Below are 20,334 nucleotides of genomic sequence, written 5' to 3'. Positions count from 1 at the left end.
GAACGAATCGCTGTGTTCACATCAGGCTGCTCCTCCGCATGGCGGTGGTGGTTCTGTAGGGGCTCTTACTTGCAGGAAAGCTGCATGAGAAATGCAGGGTGTTACAGGTGTCATTCCTTACAGGTCGGTACCATCCTGAAACAGCTTTAACAACTTCAGTATTTTAGTTGTGCGAAGGACCCGCTTGGACTGAACCCCTGAGAATCCTTTGGGAAAACACACAGAAGAGCTCAGCAGGGAAGCCCTGGGGCAGGAGGGGAGCAGGACCTCTGTGGTTGCTTCTCTCCCCCTAGGAAGCATCAGGCAGATGGCAGGAGCCGTGTTGAGACCTCGCTGAGCACTGTGAGTCTGTGGGCTCACAGGGGCAGCACTCTTTACAAAGGTTTGGACACCATCAGTGCAGATGTCCAAACAAATCCCTCATTTTACGAAGTCTCTTATGGTACCACTTGATGGGCTCCTGCCCACAGGCTGAGTAAGGGCAGTTCAGGCCCGGAGCTGAGGCAGGGTGTGGGCTCTGTGCTGAGCACTGCAGCCATGTCCCCTCCTCAATGGCAATGTCCGTGCGGCCCCATGCTGTGGCCTCAGGGCACCTCTGGTTCCCATTAAATTCATAACAAGCCGATGCCCACCTCGTAAAATTGCTTCTGGTAAACAGTGGAACCTTCATCAGCAACCGGATATTGAGGCACCTGTGCCTGCAATTTCCTCAGCTTGTTTGGGCACAGGTGCCTTTTACAGGCTTCAATAAATCAGACTGGTTATGTTGGTTAAACTGCTGCTTTTTTGTTTTGTTTTGTTTTGATTTGTTTGTCAGTTGTCCATGGATTAGGATATTAATGTTGTACGTTACTCTGTCACACACCTTCCTAACAAGAGTATTCTTAGCAATACAGTAAGAAAATGCTGTGAGAATCTCCTTCCCCTACTCCACAAGGAAAAGCCACAACAGGCAGAAACATTTCTGTGTTCCCGCAGCCTCTCTGTGGGCCCTCACTGCAATGTCCTGCTTGTCTGCCCCAGGGACAGGCATCTCTATAAACATCCTCACACGTTCCTGGTGCCGAAAGAGCCTTCCATCTTTCCACCTTTCCTTTCTCCCTTCAGTTCTTGTGTTGCTTTGCACATTTTGTCCATAGGATGGAGCTCACATGTACGTGGAAAGGCAAATCCAAATTATATTCGTCTCTATGAAATCGTTCTGCTACCACACAGAGCCTTGCACTCTACAGATATTTAGGATAGGAATGAGTGCAGATTTTGCGTGGGGTAACCAGCTCCTCCCATAAGAGCTTGAATATCTTATCCTCAGTGCCTGAACATCTATGAACCCTAGCAAACACAGGTTATACAAGGCAGTGCAAGCCTGTAAAGCTAAAGAAATCCAAGCACTAGTGCAGCAGTATAAAGTAAAGGGGTCTTGGAGTTCCTTTCTTGCACAGCTCCATAGGTATTAGGCAGCATCTGGTCCATTGTACTTACTAAGATGCATCCTGTACAGTACTTCTCAGAGGCTCCAGAGAACGAAATATTTGGGTTTTATTTGTCTAATTGAAACTCAATAGCATGAACATCTGAACAGATTGCCTCCCTGCAGATTTTCTGCAAGACTCTTTGTCCAATGTTGCTGTAATTTAGATAAATGCCAACTTGTCTTCACCAACCTTATAACTTTGACAAAAGCAACTATTGATTTTGCCTGATGTGATCCATCCCATATGAACACACTCAGCTTCTCACTCATCAGCTTGTTACCTGCTGCATTATTACATATTGATTTGCTTATTGGCTGTGTATATACCACCTGTAGAAGCTAGTTGAGTTGTTTGCCCGTTTAGGGGATCAATCTTCTCTCTTTTACTCCAGTTTTCTCATAGCAAAGCATTTCTGTAGTCTCTCGGAGCATTATTTTTTGTTGGGTCTCATAGGTTTCCCAAATGACCTGAGCAGAAAGAGACTCAGATGATCTCTTAAAATCCCTCATATCCTGACCTCTCTCAGAGCCACAAACCCGGTCTTCTAAGGTTACAGATGCTGACTTGTGCAGATATACACATGCACACCCACCTTAATTCTGCTGCCAGACACCATTACATTACAATTACCATTGTTAATGGGAGTGTCCTAATAATATGGACTAGAGTTTGACCCCATTTGTTTATCCCATTGTTCCTGATTCAATTTGCAGGCTCTACAACATGATCCTGATTGGAATAGAGCATGTATAGTGACCAGACTTGAGCTTCTCCAGGAGATTGCCTTCCACTTCCTTAAGTTTTGCCAGTATCAGTCCCTGCCCAGCAGGTGACCACTTGCACTGTGTAGGTGGGAAGTGCTCAGTCCAGCAGCAATCACCCTCCCAGTGGTCATAGATAATTTGGAATAAAGAGCCCCTCCATGGAAATTTAGGGAGATTGAAGTTAGATGTTGGGAAGAAATGCTTTGCTGAGAGAGTGGTACGGTACTGGCACAGCTGCCCAGAGAAGCTGTGGGTGCCCCATCCTTGGAGGTGCTCAGGGCAAGGTTGGAAGGGCCCTGGGCAGCTGAGTTGGTAGGGGGCAGCCCTGCCCACAGCAGGGGTTGGGGCTGGGTGGACTTTCAGGTCCCTTCCATGCCAAACCATTCTGTGATTCTATGATTCTGTGACTATGATTCTACGATTCTTTGTTTCTATGAAATCACTTCAGATATTTTTCCTGTTTGCTGCCAGTTTCCAAACCCAGATTTAGCTAAAGGACAAAGTCTGTTCGTTCCATACTCTTTTTGCACAGTGTCTCCCAGCAAGCCCTCAAGCCCAAGCAACAGTGCTGCAGACACAGCTCTCCTCAGGCGACTTCAATTTCTCTGTGACAGCCTGGAGTTCATCTGGGTGCGATCGTTAATAGGAAATGTGGCAGAGCCCCTCCTGCTGCGATGGATGATTGGTAGTGCTGTGCATGCAAGGGGGGCCAACAAAAGAAAACTCGATTTGAAAAAATACTTGTGTATACACACACAAACTCGGAGTTCAATGTTTGATTAGGAGGATGCTGACACTGTGTAGAAAATGCCTCGGGGGAAAAAAGCCCTCAGTGTATTTATTCACAGGCAATTCTGCATATATGGACTTTTTTCTGGAGTGCAGATTCTGTATGAGCTGGAGAAGAATCAGCACCTGACACAGCTAATCACAAAGTTACTACAGAAGCAATGAATTGTCTGTATATCTGATATACCTGTAATGTCTAAGCACCTGCCATTTCTTTATCTGTACAGAGCAAATACAGAACAACAGTTCTGTATGTAAAGTATGTTAATAACTGCAACAGTGGCTCAGGAAAGCAGCACTGAAAGAGACCTCAAGGGTTTACTCAACCTGTCGCTCCCCTCAAGCTCCCAGTGTTGCTCCCAGGAGACTTTGGTGACTTGCTGTGGAAGGCTGCTGGTGAAGCAACATTTTCAAAAATCAGAGATGGCAACCACAGGATTACAGCACAGAGGAACTTGTGGAAGGAGTGATGAATGAGATGTCTCTCACTCTGGAGACATGCATCTTGATAGGGTGAGGAGAGGGATGGGGCAGGTTGTCCATGGCCTTGTTGCTTATTGATGTCCAAAGTGCTGGAACATCCGAGAAATTGTGATGGTTTTAAGGAGGTTTGTAGATATATAGATATTAAGGCAAGGCTGCTTGGGAGTAATCTGAGGGAGCAAGAGCAGCAACTTTTCTTCTGTGTAGAAGCAAACAGAGGTGATGCCAGGACAGAATGTCTGAGTGTCATAGGGTATTGGAGAAAAGAGTGGAGGCAGGATGATGTAAAAGCTGGCTTGGACCATTTAAAAATACGTTTCTTTTGCCTGTGGGCAAGACAGTCATGGAGGTAAGCGTGGACATGTCAGTCTCTGTTTCTGATTAACAAAAAAAGAAAATTGCAGACCACAAAGAGAGACTGTCTGAGGGTGATTCACCTTCACACACAAGTGAACATGGAGAAGTACCCTGTGGAGAAAAGTTGAGCATCAGCAGAGTAAGTCTGCATCCATCTGAGGTATCCATCTGTGTTTATGCCCGAAGTGCAAAACCCAAGATTTTAGGGACATAACACCCTGGGATTCCCACAGAAGATCCCTGCCATTGTGTCTTTTCCTCTTGAAGGGCTTTCCAGACAGACAACAAAAGCTGCCAGTAGCTTACAGATGTCTGGATGAGGAGCTACGAGATATGCTTGTGGTAGCAATGGTAATGGGTGGACGGTTGGACTAGATGATCTTGTAGGCCCTTTCCAACCTTGTGATTCTATGATTGCAGATCCTTCTAAGAAGCAGCAGGAGACAAAGAAAGCTGCAGTTATGACAGACTCCTCGTTTTTGTTTGCATCTCTACCAGATGAACTCACACAACCCTCTTATAGTTTTCCTAGGTGCAGCAAAGGGAGAAGTAGAACAAAAGCGTTAAGGGGACCAGTCTCCTGTGAGGCGACATCCTCACAGCTCCTCACAAGTGAAATCCCACTGAGAGAAGCAGGGTAAGTGTCAGGTTTTTCATAAGGACACCTCTGCTTCCTGCGTGATGAATGAGCTTCATTGACACCAGATATTAGACATGCTCTGGTAAAGCAATGAGTGGTCATTTTAGACCAAGAACAGCAGGATGGAAGTGCGTTATTAGGAAGCTTTTATCAATAGAGCAGGCATCCTACAGTTAGGTAGAAAGTTCCTCTATGAAGGCAGAGCCAAAGCATTTCCTAGTTTCTAAAAATGCCCTATGAAAGAAGAAAAATGGAGACTTTCTGGGTGGCACAATAGCTGCCAGTGTAAGGGTAAGTCTCAGCGCAAAAGTGAGCAGTTGGGCATTCACCTAAATAAGGTGAGAGGGTGGCTATGCTTTGCAGAGCTGCTGGGCTTCTATTTCCTTCAAAAACATCTCGCAGCTGAGGTAGCCTGTAGAACTGATGCTGCTGGGCAGCATGGCAACTGCAGCCAAGTTGGCTAATTTTTCCAGTTCCATTTCAGATGAAAATAATGCAATTAGCTGTTCTAGTTCGCAAATAGGCAGCATCCAATTACTCTTACAACCCTCTATTTAAATATCATGAGTGAAACCTCATGCAATGGGTTGCCCTGCACATACCTATCTCCCAGAAGACTGTCTTTGACTGAAAGGAGCAGATCAGGACACAGGGAAAGGAGTCACGTCGAGCTGAGAGGCTGCTCAAAGTCTTGGGACTGTGCTTGGCACACTGATCACATTTAATCCCCAAATTCTCCCTGCAAAAGTCTTTCTGATGTGTTTATTTTGGCAGCGTAATTCAATCAACTTTATTATTTTCTGTGGGCCATTTATAGAACACTGAGTGTACAGAAAGGTTGAACCCTAAAGTTGTTTTTCTCTCGTTTTCCTTATTTGCCACTGCACATGTACATTTAAGACAAAATACTGTACTGTTTGGAGAAATCATAAATACTTTAGAAGAATCTAACTTCCTACAAATTAAGAAGAATTAGCGTGGTGTCAAAATTCAAAGATTGCTATTGAAAAGGAGAGCGGTCTGCAGATATACTGTTACACTTGGCTTCAATTTCCAACAGAAGAAACTTCTTTTGACAACACCTTAATATTACCTAGATGCACTTCTTTCTATAAAAAGCAACACCAACTAGAAGTGACAAATTATATCTGCCTGCAGGTATAAAATCACATCTCTCTGTGACGCAAAGGATAACGTGTCGCTGACGGTGATGATTAGAAAAAATCAATCATTCAAAGCGTGTTATAGTTCTAATTACATTTTATAGAAGATTCAACCTTAATTCAGACAATCTTCATTTTGGAGAATGCTTCCAGAGCCTCTCTTTCTGCCTCAGTTTTAAACGTAATTATTAATCTGCATGCCATTACCTTGTCAGTGAGAATGAGAATATGGATCCATGGATATGATATGGGTATGGATATGCCATATCTCAAGAATGACAGAAGTTTCAAGCTTACTTTCAAGAGTTTTTTCCAAACTTGCCCTGAAGAACCTCAGTCTTTCAACTCACCAATAAACTGAAGCTGTCAACCAACGATCAGGCCACTTGGATACACTCCTCCCCCAGAAAAAAACTCTATATTAAAACAGCCTGGGGGTGGAGAGTGAGAGACAGGAAAAGAACAGGAAAATATTCCTTCAGTTATGATTTTTCCTTTCTTCCCCTGAAGCCGCTTTATCTCCTGATTGGGCCCAGGCTGCTACCAGTAATCCTCACCCTCACAAGAGGGGCAGCCTGCAGGCTGGTGCCTGGCTCCAAGTGCTTTGGGGATAAAAGCATGAAGCAAGCCAATGCCTTGGTACTTGTGGCCAGTAAGAAAGATTTCTGAGGAGACCACATTTAGGAATATAGATGCTTAAATCCTTATTCTAATTCTGATCCTAAGTACCTAATTCTCACTTTTATGCACAGATTCATCTTTAAAAATCTGACCCTTGGGGCTGCCATCCTGAAGATTTTACATAATAAACAAAGGAAATGAGTAACTGTCTTTCCCTTCCGAGTGAAGGTAAACATGCAGATATGTTCAGAATCAGGAACTCAACTAACAGAACTATTCCTTTTCCTTGATTACATAACCATAACTCCTATTTACATGTTTATGAATAAACATGGGGATACAACTTAACTATCAAGAGATATCTCTGTCAAGAGATAAAGCTCAACTCAGAAAATGTTCCCGTAACACTCACTCAAATTTACTGTTTCCACTCAACACATCTAATACTTACGTGCACTAGCAATAGGCAAAAGCTGTGAAGCGAAGTGCGTGCAAATATTGGCAGATGTTTTCCCAGGTATTTTCCTGACATGATCATCAGCCAGATTATGAACACTTGCACAGCTGTGAATGAGATCAAAAGGAAGCTCATATTGAATAACACTTTTGCAGGGAAAAGCACCTCCAGAAAATGCTCTAGTAACAGAAATTTACATTACAAAACGAAGCTTTCTGGGAATGTAGACCAGAACCATAGCTCAGATCATATCAAACAGCATGGGAGCAATCTGTTGGTGTGGATGGCAAAAAGCACATGGAAAGACAGAGGAAAACCAACAAATATGAATAGAATGTAACCAACTCACCAACAATGTCTCTTGGTTTGTGTAGTATTGGAACATTAGAATTATTGTTTCTTTATTTTAATGGTTTGGTTTTTTTCTGTGAGTTTGATGCACCATGATTAATGAGTTTCAACATGGCAAAGGGCAAGGTTTTGCACTTGGGCCGGAGGAAACCCAGGCATTCATATGGACTGGAAGGAGTAGCCCTGCAGAGAAGCACCTAGGGGTCTTAATAGATGAAAAGCTTAACATGAGCCAGCAGTGTGCTCCTGCAGCTTGAAAAGCAAATGGTATCCTGGGTTCCATCAGAAGAGGGGTGGCCAGCAGGGACAGGGAGGTCTGTCCTCCTCTACTCTGCTCTTGTCAGGCTCCATCTAGAGTACTGTGTCCAGGACTGAAGTCCCCAGCACAACAAAGACAGAGAGCTGTTGGAGAGGGTCCAGAGTAGAGCCACAGAGATCAGGGGACTGGAGCACCTCCCCTACAAAGACATACTGAATGATCTGGGCTTGTTCATGCTGGAGAAAAGAAGGCTGCGGGGTGACCTCATTGCAGCCTTTCAGTACCTAAAGGGAGCCTACAAACAGGAAGGGAATCAACCCTTTGAAAGGGTAGATAACAGCAGGACAAGGGGAAATGGTTTTAAGTTGAGGGAGGGAAGATTTAGGTTGGATGTCAGGATGTTCTTTACTATGAGAGTGGTGAGGTGCTGGAACAGGCTGCCCAGAGAGGCTGTGGATGCCCCTCCCCTGGAGGTGTTCAAGGCCAGGTTGGATGGGGCCCTGGGCAGCCTGGTCTAGTATTAAATGGGGAGGTTGGTGGCCCTGCATGCGGCAGGGGGTTGGAGATCCTTGAGGTCCCTTCCAACCCTGTCCATTCTGTGATTCTGTGATTGAATGTGGAATATTCCTGCCTGCAGCCCAAATACGTATCATAGAAATACAGAGCCTGTGTTTCCTTTGTTCAAAAACAAAAAGGAAACATCTGTTTCTAAAGGAGATGTGAAAGGACCATGGATTGTGATAGGTAACAGCTCTGTTCTGCCCCACACTTTGTACCATACGGCACAGAGAGGTAGGATGAGTAGAAAGGGCACATCGTGCTGTCGGAAATGTCCTAGAGGTGATTACCAAGCCTGGCCTTGTGAATTATAAATTAATTGCACTCAAAAGCAGGGTGAAAGATGGATCTTGACTATGCGTTATTCCTTCACAAGGACACAGTTACAGCTGTCCAACAAGGTGTCTAAAATAACCACAGCATGATTTTGCAATGAAGAGATGCTTATGGCTTCCCTTGTGGAGCACCAGCACATTGCTAGAAGGTTTCACCACATCTAGCTGATAAATCCATGTTGTAGTATGGGATACCTTGAGCCACTGCTCTCTCCACCTAGTGCGGACACAAGCATGTTCTTTTCTATTTCTCTCTTTCTCCCACCACTTGTATTATGACACCATCAAAGTAGAAAGAATAAAATATATATTAATCTGCAGGGAAAAAATACCTTTGCCAGCAGCATTTGGTGTGAACTCATCACACACAGACCACACCATGGCTGTGGCTCCCTCCTCTCTCTGTGTTTTTGCAGCAGAGTTGTTGACATGGGCAGGCAGACACAGTGAGTGTCACTGCTGGCTCAGTGCTTACAGCTCCCCAGGCACTATTGGTAGCAGCTTGGTAATTCTAATGCGGGGTTAATGCCCTCTGTAAATGCAACTTCCCCTGGGGAGTGTTTTCCATGTATATTCAGAGGAAGAAGGTTAAACACGAGGAGGGCACAGGAATGTGAGCTGGTTTGCCACCCAGGGGAGATTCATGTTGCTCTATGGAGCATCTGACAGGAATCCAAGAGATGACTCCCATACTTCCAGCTGTCCTAGCAGCTTCCAGATGTCTTAGTTTCAGCTGCGATGGAATTGTTTTCTTCAGAGTGGCTGGTATTATGGTATTTTTTTGGTTCTAAGATAAAAACAATGTTGATAACACGATGATGTTTATAGCTGCTACTAAGCAGTGTTGTACGGAGCCAATGCCATTTGCAGCAAAGAGCCCAAGGAGCTGGGAGTGAACAGAATTAGGTTAGCTGACTTACACTGGTGAAGGGATTATTCTGCATCATGCAGAAGGAATTTTGAAAAGGATGAGAATTCATTGTTCTCTTCTGCTGCCTTGGGGGCTAGCTGGGCACTAGTTGATGGGTAGTGAGCAATTGCATGTGTGTGACTTGTTATGTACATTCATACATACATATATACAGATATACATATTGTCATAACTATTATCCTTTTCTTTTTCTCTATCATAGTAAATAGTTTTATATCAACCCACGAGTACTACTGTGGCTTTCTTTCTTTCCAGTTTTCTCCCTCATCCCACTGGGAAGGGGAGGAGTGTGTGCACTGTGTGGTGCTGAGCCACCAGCCGGCTTAAACCACATCACCAAGGAAATGCTTACTCACATCACCCCAGTGAGGAACCTGCAGTGCAGAGACAGCTCACAGCCCAGTGTTCCCCACAGCATCAGCCCCACAATGAAGAAATTTACACCCAGTGGTGAGCTCCAGATGTTCTCAGCATCCTGGCAGAGCTGAAACACAGCTGCTTGGTTGCTGCTTTCCCTCCAGTGTGCACATCCCTGCCGTGAAGCAGCAGGAAGGAGAAAATGTGGTGTTTTTTTCTCCTAGTCTTTTCCTTTTAAAGTGAATGTCAAGAAAAATGGTTGAAGAACTTACAAGTAGCTGTACTATCAGAAATTATTTGTAGTTCATTAAAAAAAAAAAAAGTCCTTTAAAAATTACTGCAGCAGAATGGAGATGAGAGCTTTTATTACCTCTCTGTGTGTGATTTAGTACCTGTGGTTCATTACATTCATAAAAATATGCACATATTCAGTTTTTAGGTTTAAAAGTATTTTGTCATTTTGTTTGGCTAGCTAAAAAAGGGGTTTTGTTTGACCTGTGATTTTGAATCCTGCTGGTTTTTTTAATATACAATGATTCATACACAGCAGCCTGCAGAGTGGTTCTCATTCCATTTGCAGTGGTATTATACCACTGATTGCAGCAAAAACCCTACAGGAAACCAAGTGCTGTGTGCTGCTTTTAGACCAGCCCCAGACCAGCTCTTGCTCACCAGAGCTGTGCTGCTCTCTGCAATTACTCCCACCAAAATTATGGAGCTGAGCACAGAGACACTTCACATATGTAAAATTGCCATAATCTGGCCTTTAGAGACATTTCGAGTCTCATATTATTTTCAAGTTCAGTAATAAAATATTGTTCAGTAATGAAAATCGGAGCTGAGGCTGAGGACTTCCCATCTCAAAATTGTATGGTTTTCAGTGAGATGCTGTCATTATGATGCAGCCATTATTCTATGATTATCTTGGCTCATTTGCAATAGACAGAAACACAGTTTTAGTGAGCACAGACTTGTAACTTTTTGACCAATGTTGATGTTACCTACCTCAGAATAAAACAACGAAGCAATTTTTAAGGGTAGTGAAGTTGGAAATTTCGTTTTCTTTTCCAGCTAAGACTGCACATCATATATCATTACCAAATGTTGAGCCTGATCCTTGTACCTAACTCAGCATACATTTTCTCCCCTGGAAGATAATACCACTGAGTTGAGAACATGAATAACAGTAAGCACATGGGCCCACAAATACAAGGAAAGATCTGTGCTCACTGGTGGTAACAGCAATTACTGCTGCAATTGTGCAGCCCTTGTGTAGACAAAATTGCCCATTGACTTGTGGAAATACAAGATCAGACACACAGTACGTGATTGTCCTCAGCAGCACTACAGGCAGTGACAGCAGAAGGACAGCTGATGTTAAGTCTGTGTGAGGATTAAGGGAGCGTGTCTTGCAGCAGACTGGCACTGGGGATTCCAGGAATTCTCGTTTTTGTCTTCCAAGACTCACTTCATGAGTAAATTAGATGTCATTGGTCTGACAACATGAGTCTGTGGATGCAGATAATGCAAATATAGTACCATTTTCACAAATAAATGTCTGTTGTTTCATTTGTTGTTGTTTCAGCAAAAAACTCAGCAAGAAAAATACAGGTATCATGCTACACAAAATTCTCAGGCTTGCCCTATCAGGAATTGTGGATACTACCAGGGGCTGCAGCTCCTCTTTTTCTAAAGTGAGATGTTACAGTGGGAGACAGAGATCACGTTGTCTACTTTCTCTTATTCTGCTCAGTTACCCCTACAGACTAGCTTTGGAAATGAAAGGCTGTTTTTACTGTAATGAGGTTGATGCCAATACCACTCTCAGGGATGACCAAAACCGAACAAAATACCCTCTCCCCTTTTGCATTAGCCTTTCTCAGAAATTATGAGACAGCAAAAGCTTTCTGAAGAGAGTATGTAGAAAAGAAGAACATTTGTAATGTCCCAATAAAATAAATGGATAACCTTGCTGAAAACAAATTTGTTTCCTAGTAGTGGGGAAGAATTCTCAGGAAAATACCTTGAAATTGTTGTGTTTTTAACAGGAGTGGTTCAACTTTATTTTGTAGGTAGAAAAAAGTCACAGAGAGAAGTACTAAAATAAAAGCGTGGTCATGTATTTAAAATCAAATCAAAGCTAGAGTATGTTGTGCAAAACAGCGGAAAATCATGTAAGTTTTCAAGTCTTGGATTAAGTCATTTATTGCCGAAGTAGAAATCTAAGATTTCCACAATTAATTTTTACATGAGTTGTAGCTGCTTAATGGATTTGTGGTAAAAGTAAGTTCCTGGTAAAGTCAGTGGAGGGACGTGGGCATCTGTGTTTTTCTCCAGCAGATTTTCTCTCCTTAACTTTAGTGCTCAGAAGTAGACATAAGAAGCTTCCTTCAGTAGTTTTTTCGTTTGTGACAAAGACTTACGAAATTAAAGCCTAGGAGATGGTAAGTTTTCCAGTTTTACCATACATTTTTATCAGATTTCACTAGTCCAAAGCTCTTATTGGTTTTATCTCTCAGCAGTTAACATTGATGGTAGAGCACCTTGGGCCAAGTCTATACAAGTTGCTAGAGCAGGGCCAGGATGAAGTCTCAGTGTTCTCTGCCATCCCTGTTTGGTCAAGTTGCCAATGTAGTGCGTTGCACATGCCAGTGGATGTTTCCAGTCCACAGTTCAGTCACAGTTACTCTGATTTTGCAGAGGGAAAAGTATTCAGATGTGTTTTGTGACAGGGCTAGAAGCAGTCTTTGCTTTGTTTCATTCAGTAGTTCAGATGTATGAGATGAAAAATTCTGGGGTTTTGTTGCTTTTGACAACAGAAAAGAGGGGGAAAATATTGCTTCTCACTAACAATTTTACAGTTCTTAATCTTATCAGCATTTGGGCCTTTCATAAGATCTGTTTTATATCACATCTGTAACAACACTGCAAGGGTACTGTGAAGAACAATCGCAGAATCATAGAATTGCAGAATAATTTGAGTTGGAAGGCCACCTAGTTCAACTTCATTGCAATGAACAGGAACACATACTCCTTGAGTAGGGTGCTCAGAGCCCCATCCATCCTGACCTTGAATGTCTCCAAGGATGGGGCATCCACCTCGGCAGCCTGTTCCAGTGTTTCTTACACCTCTCATAAAATTCTTTTCTTATATCCAATTTAAATCACCTTTTTTTTTATGTTTGAAATAATTTCCCCTGTCCTACCACAACAGATCCTGCTAAATTCTGTCTACTTCTTTCTTATAGCCCCCTTTTAGATACTGAAAGGCAGCTACCAGGTCTCTCCAGAGCCTTCTCTTCTCCAGGATGAACAGCTCCAGCTCTCTCAGCCTGTCCTCATAGGGGAAGTGTTTCATCCTTTGAACATTTTTTGGCCCTCCTCTAGTTCCTTTTAACAAGTCTATGTCTCTCCTGATGCCTGAATGTGCCTGAATGCATCCATCAGTTTGAACCGATAAAAATAATGGTGATTCCTGAGTCTGGAATATAGTTTTCCAATCAGGTCACACCTAAAATGAAATATCTTTGTATTCTCTGTTAAATTTTACTTATAATACCTGTTTTCACAGAAGTAAAGCATTTCTGATTACTTCAATACTGTAATACTCATACAGTATTACAGCCTTCCTGTTGTGCTGGCTGCTCCAGCAGGGAGGTGCTTGATGTGTTGCCACTCATAAGCTGTGAAACATACTAGTCCAAACTCTTTATACAGCACTATGCACACTAGATTAATCTTAAATACAAACTGAACTGAGAGTGACAAGATATCACATAGCCATAATGGGAAATGTAAGGTAACTATAAATAAACAAGAAATAATACTGCTTTTGAAATATACTGTGCATCTTCTTGCTTCAAACAAATCTGTTGTCTGTGAATTTGAATTTGAACCTGAGTGAAGAAATGTTTTCCGAACTCTGAACAGTATTGACCTCTGATGGACTCTTTGAAGCCGCTAGCTATGGGATTATCTGAAAACTGTGTACTGCTCTGAGACAGGGAGACAGCAAAGATGCACTTAAATGATTTTTTCTGCAGTGCACTATCAAAAAAAGGAGGGGGAGGAGCAATTCATATTACCCACAGAACTGCAGATGATAAGGAAAGTCAATGTATTATGGCGTTATACAGGCTTTTAGGAAAGGAGAATTTTTTCTCCTTTTTTTCTTTTTTACTGTGAAATGTTAGACTGTAAGAAGAGCACAGTGTTGAGTTTGATTTTCCCCCACAGTTTAATAACTTTTAAATATGGCATCATCATAAATGGCTAGCTTATAAATTGAAAATGAAACCTACATGGAGGCCTGGAGAATAATTACGATTGGTAGCCTACTTGCCTGGGTCTTTTGTTACCTTTTCAGTAGAGAATAAAAAGGAGTTTGTTCTCTTCTTTGCTCTTTCTTCGTCTAAAAGAAGAACAGAGCAAACAAACAAGCAAGCAGAAAGGTTCCTTTCTTGGTACAATATTTCATCTCCATAGTAAATGATGATCTCTATAAGTGGAATTAAATGGTAAGCTTTCAAAAGTAAACAAAGGAACATTGCTTACCTGGAAAGTTTTCCATCTCACTTATTTCTAAAATCATATGAACACACAAATTTTCTTACATCTTAAATGCTTTTATTTGTGTACAAAATGTTATAATTTATCAATATTATGCAGCAAGGTATTGCACACATTCACACATACATTCCCTTCCCGCAAAACATACACAGGTACAAATATAACACAAAAACCAACTCCCTTTCTCTCTGCCCTTCAGAAAGGCAACACTGTTTTGGCAGATCAGCAGCTAGAAATAAGGTGCTATAATTAAGCAGTATCAGAACATCTTCACTTTACCAATGTGATGTGCAAATTTATGTACAACCATTTTTTTTTTTTTTCCACAGAACTGAAAAGTTTATACCCTGAACACTTTCAAAGATACAAACATGTATAAAGTGCTAATATTTAAGCATGTTTTCAATGACTTCACAACAGAGTTTGAAGTTTATAACAGGCACTGTAATAATTCACTAAGTGGATTGTCACTTGGTGCAGTACTACAAAAAGAAAAGTCACTCAGACATCGCTAGGGGACCGGGAGCGAAAGGACACTTTAGACTGAAAGCAGCCACAGAAGAGAACCCACATGGACCTCTGAATTTCTTGGTTTCTGTAGGCGTAAATAATAGGATTGATCATGGAGTTGTAGGTAGCAGGTAGAAGCGTGGCATAAGTGTACACAGAAGGGTAGTTGGGATCCCCAACCACACAGTAGATGGCAAAAGGTAGCCAGCTTGCTCCAAAAGTCCCGAGAATTATAGCAAGAGTAGACACTCCCTTTTTGGTAGCAACATAGTGTGATGCAGTCAGAAAATGTTGCTGGAGAGCTATCTGATGGGCATGTCTGCAAACTATTTTACAGATTTCAATGTAGAGATGGAGCATGATGATAAAAATGAGAAAGAAAGAGGCAGACAGCAGAGTCACGTTGCTCTTGGTCAAGGGTTTGACAATGCTACAGGCAGCATGGTCATGGAGGCAGTTCCAGCCCAGGACTGGCAGCAGCCCCAAGCAGAGGGAGACCCCCCAGGTGCACACCAGCATAGTGTGGATGCACAGCACCGTCCTCTCTGAGTAGTAGGTGAGAGCATTGTAGAGAGAGAGGTAACGGTCGACCGTGATGGCCAGCAAGCTACTCACAGAGGCGGTGAAAGAGGCAACGAGGAAGCCCACGGTGAGGAGGCTGACTGTCTCGGAACGGATCACGTACTGGAAAACAAAGTTGAGGATGAGGCCGATCCCGGCCAGCAGGTCGGCAGTGGCCAGGCTCCCGATGAGCACAAACATGGGGGTGCGCAGGGTGGGCGAGTAGCAGATGATGGCCACCACGATGGCATTCTCGCAGGCGATGGCGGTGCCGGAGACGCACAGCATCACGTCCCAGGGGTTGATGGCGGTGGGCGCGGGGGGCCGCGACGCCAGTTCCAGCGAGGCGTTGCCGGCGCGGGCGGGCAGCCAGGGGACCGCAGCCGAGCTCTCGTTCAGGGCCGCCGTTGGCTCCATCGCCGCCGGGGCCGCCAGTGCAGGGCAGTAGCTGTGAGCGGAGGTGCGGCGGGGCGCGGGGCGCGCATGCCGGGCGGGGCCGCCGCCCTGTCCGTGGTGCCGACCACCTCTGTCCGTGGTGCTGAAGCACTCTGTCCGCGGTGCTGAACGCCGCAGCCCGCGGTGCCGCGAAGCTCTGCTCGTGCGCGGCTCCACCGCCCGAAGTTTCCCCGCCGTCCCGGCCGCCGCCGATCCCCGCGCTCCGCTCGCTGCGGCTTCGGCGGCGGCTTTGGCGGGAGCGGGCGGCCGACGGGGCGGGCCGGGCAGCACGGGGCTGACGTAAATGGCGGCCCGCCGCCGGGGGCAGGGCGCTCGCCACCGACCCGCCGCCGGCTCCAGAAGGGGCGGGGGCAACCACCACCGGGGGCGGGAGCGGCTCAGCGGGAGGCGGGGCGCGGAGCGCGGGCCCGCCGTCGGGGTTGGTGGGCGCTAGCGGGTCGGACCTTCGCTGTGCCGCCGTGCGTGCGGAGGGAGAGGTGCCGAGGGTTTCAGAGTGCAGCCCGGGGTCGGAGGTTCTTCACTGTCGCAGTGAAAAAGAGACGCCTTTAATCACAGCTCCCCTCCGGCTCTGCCCTCTCATGAATGTACAGAGGCTGCTGAACAGCCTCTTAGGTAGCAGTGAGGTCGTCTTGGTGTTCCCTCGCGTATTCCTTGCACCCCGTTTTTCACAGCTCTTGTGTATGAATGCTCTCAGTCCCACACTCTGAAAGGTTCGGCAGAGAGCTGGACTGGGGCTGTGGGAGCATAGGAATGAACATTTGCTGTTGCAGCTTGCTCAGGAGGAGCAGTGTTCCTCCTCTCTTTCATTTCCCTCTACTTCTTTGTCAAGACAGTTCTCTGCTTTGAAAACTAGCTGCAGTGTGTTTATAGGAAGAATATGGTGAGTTTTATTTCTGTGCTGCACTCACTATACTGGCTCTGAACCTGGCTGTGAGCTTCGTGTGCTGTTGAATATAAATGTTGAAGAATAGTACTCAAAAACGCTGTGCAAGAGAACCCCTACCCACAGTTATCAGTCTGTTTACAGGCACAAGCACCTGTACTGCCTTCCAAGGTATCTTCTCTGAAGTATCTTAATAGATAAAATCAAGAGTAACTAAGCACTCCATGCCACTCACTATCACAGCCAATAGCAAACACATGCAGCAAGCAGAGCACATCTGTGATAGAGTGGCTTTTTTTGTTATTAAGGGAACAAGCCAAAAGGTACCCAGGTCCGGAAGAACATGTCCTATACCTACTAGTCAGAAGAATGCGGAAATACAATTACATCTTTGTTATTGGAACGCCATGCAAACCATTTAGACATGATTTTGAAAAAATCATTAGAAGAAAATGTGCTTACTGTCTTTGACAGTCCAAATGAATAAGTCACACAGGCCTTACCACATTAAAAGCGAACACTTTTCAAGGGAATTAGAATGTCAGCTTTCATTACATTCAGTACCGATCTGCATTCTGAAGGATAAATACTATTATCCAGACAACCTGTGAACACTTTGTATTTTTGTAGACAAACCAAAGCAGTGCTTCCAAGGATTTCTCAAACACGGAGTCTCAGATAATTTAGTTTAGAAGGGTCAAGTCTGTGCTATCTTTAAGGGCTTCATTTGGTCATGTCTGAATAACTTTGAGGCAGCCTCTCCAGGCAACCTGTGCCAGGGCTTCACCCTCACTATAAATACTATATTTCCTTTTGCGTAGTTGCAATTTCCTTTAATATAACTTGTGCACATAGTCCTTCCTCCTGTATAGTGTCCCACACATTCTACTATGCCTAAGCAAGAATTACAATATCATTTATAATTGCAGCAAACTCGCTGCCAAAAGGTTTAATAAAGATTTGCACATCTACATGGCTGAAGCACTTAGTCCTGTACCCCCACTGAAGTACAGAAAATATAGTGTTACCTTATTCCTTTTTGCCATATAGAGGACAAGATGCTTATGTAAAAAGCAGCTTGGACTGAAACTAAGACTGAGAACACTGGCATACTACTTCAGTAATGGATGCTACAGAGGAGAGTGACAGGAGGCAAAGTAACATCTGAGGTAGAGTGCAAATTTGGAATTGATCAGAGGAAATCCTTCAGTCTAGTCCCTAGACAGAGATGGCTTATTGCAACATGAATTAAAATGACTACAACAGAATAAATTACTCCAAACAAATTTCAACATGGATTTTAAAAGACACCATTCAAACTTAGCAAGTAAGTTTGCGAATATGAACCAGACAGGTTCCAAAACAAAACATTAAAATCTGTAGCACTTTGTGGCATTTATAAAATGAAGAGAGAAACAAGTAATTCATCTGCTTTTTGGTAATGAAATGGGGTGTGAAACTTCTTGGTTGTAGCTGATTTGTCAAACCTTTGAACAAAATATTACTTCTGGGAAACAGATGTGTGACAGATACTTTCTGTAGCAGTCTGTATGTTATAAAGGTGTGAGAGTCCAAAGGAGGTCTACAAAGATGGGAAACGGTCCGAAGAGCAAAATGCGTAAGGAGCAGCTGAGGTCCCGTGGTTTCTTTGGCCAAGAGAAGAGGAGGCTGAGGATATTCTGAGTTCATCAGGCAGGCTCTTTACTCCATGTATTTCTCTAGATTTTAACCCTTTCAAGAGGAGGATGTTTTTACAGCTTATGTCATGCTCTCATGCACTGCATTTTGTGAGCTCTGCTCCATGTCTTTCCCAGCCGAATTCTACACAGTGCCAACTGTCATTTGGGATAAATATTGACCAACTCCTACTTAAATAAATGGTTGCATTTCTCCAGGAAGTATGTTACCAAAACTATTGCTAAAGATCTTTTGTCTTCCTAGTGCAACTTCTTGCATCAATCATTCCAAGATCACTCATCAAAAGGTGTGCCTCTGCTGTGGTCTTAATTTTAATTGTAGCAAAAAGGGGATTCAAAAAGTAGGTAAAGATGTCATAAAATATCCAGGTTTTGAGCCAAGTGCATTTCATTATTGGAAACTTAATAATAAGTTGCAGTAGGCAGTCATTCAGAATAATAGTTAGCCTATAGAAAAAGTACAGAAACAAAACATTTCATTACTCCTTAAGGTTATCCCATAGACAAAAGGAGGGTGAGTACATGTAGGGTATAAATGAGGTTCCCCAGCTGTTTTTCCCTGCAGTTGCATTCATTTAATATGTCAACATAAGAGCAGTAGGGAGAGAAGATAAATGTCTCACATTATTATCAAAGTGTTTTCACCCTGACTTCCTATCTGAGACTGGATCTGCAGACGTCATGGGAGAATCTAAAAAAGAAAAAAAAGAAAAAAGTTATGTTCTGACAGTACACACCTATACAGAATGCATAATATAATTAAAGATTTATCTTAGAAATTTTCTGAAAATTTAACGGAATTAACATTAAACAGTTGCTGAAATAAATGGCCTAAAAATCTTTGCTTGAATTCTTCCATCTGTTTTTAAAGCAGAGCAATATTGCAGTGTAATTTTAATATGTGATTACTTAATTTCAGTTAACTATGGATTATTTTGATAGCTGATATTATTTTAATGATTAATAAGTAGGCTGACTAAATGTTAAGCATTATTAAACGTGCTTTACATAGCATGAGTTAGAACAAAAAAGCCCTTCAAAAATTTATCTTTCCAATAACATGCTGAAAATATTTAGGAGTCATTTTTCTTCTGGCAACATAAAGAAACCTTAAAATAAAAGAGGGAAGAGGGAGTGGGGATAACACAGATGGTAAACTAAGCAGTGCTGACATTTTAGAGCTTTCTATACAGCTGGTGTGAAAAGATGTTTTAAGCACTTAGGAATGCATTTAGGCACAACTTCAAGTTCATCAGTTTCCTGACTTGGCAAACTCAGCCATATCACCTGGTATTGCTGATGATTTCATTAACATTACTCCTATCTGACTGGTCAGATTTAGGCAGATGCCCACCTGCAAACACTTACAAAAGCCACTGACAAAATGAACTGCAGAGAGATTCAGCTGACTTTTAGAATTTAAATTTAATCCTGTATAATTTTTTTTCTTTTTTTCTTTTTTTCTTTTTTTCTTTTTTTCTTTTTTTCTTCCGCAGATTCTGTTTCTTATGTGGTTCTTGACTATGCTTCGTGCTGAGAATGCACTGTACCTTCAGTCTTTTTTGACTAGTCTTTCAGCTGCTTGTCTTCTTGGGCCTTTACCAAGGTAAGATCTAGGGAAGTCAGTCTACTAGCAAGCCCGTAAATTATTCTGCTTTGTGGTATCATGTATACAGATTATATCTGCTTTAAATAGTGTAATAAATGCTTAATATCAAGTTTCAGGTTGAAACCTGAGGAGTTCTTGAACTATTTGTTTTTTTTTTTTTTCATTAAGAAGAAAGTGTAACTGTGGTTATGTGTGGAAATGTAGAAGAACAGGTAGTGCTTTCAAGAGGTTTAATTAATGGTTCTTAAAGGGCTTTACAGCACCTTAAAGCCAAATAAAGAAGGAGGTCACCCTGTGACAGCAATAGTGTCCTGGAAGCATCATAAGTCGCCATTAAAACTTCAAGGTAAACAGAATCTCTTAAAAGTACTCTTCTACAAACTTAGGACACTGCTGACTGAACAAAGTGTTAGAAATAGTCTAGGTAGCACAGAAGAAACAGAGAAAGGGCAGACACGAGTTCTCATTAGTTCTTCCAGATGGACGGACTCTTAGAGCTCAAACCAACA

General features: G+C 43.1%; 1 protein-coding gene across 1 annotated transcript; it reads right to left on the bottom strand.

The window, feature by feature from the left end:
* Positions 1-14,610: 14,610 nt before the first annotated feature.
* On the bottom strand, positions 14,611-15,597 carry GPR6 (G protein-coupled receptor 6). The gene has a single exon (XM_042824730.1). It carries the CDS (start codon positions 15,595-15,597, stop codon positions 14,611-14,613), a length of 987 nt encoding a protein of 328 aa, XP_042680664.1.
* Between the last annotated feature and the right edge of the window lie 4,737 nt (positions 15,598-20,334).

Source organism: Centrocercus urophasianus, unplaced genomic scaffold (assembly GCF_019232065.1).
Source record: "Centrocercus urophasianus isolate 14NV4802_14NV808 unplaced genomic scaffold, USGS_Curo_1.0 seq_10, whole genome shotgun sequence".
Classification (NCBI taxonomy): Eukaryota; Metazoa; Chordata; class Aves; order Galliformes; family Phasianidae; genus Centrocercus; species Centrocercus urophasianus.
Note: the sequence above shows the minus strand (reverse complement) of the source record. Positions and strands in the feature narration are given on the sequence as shown.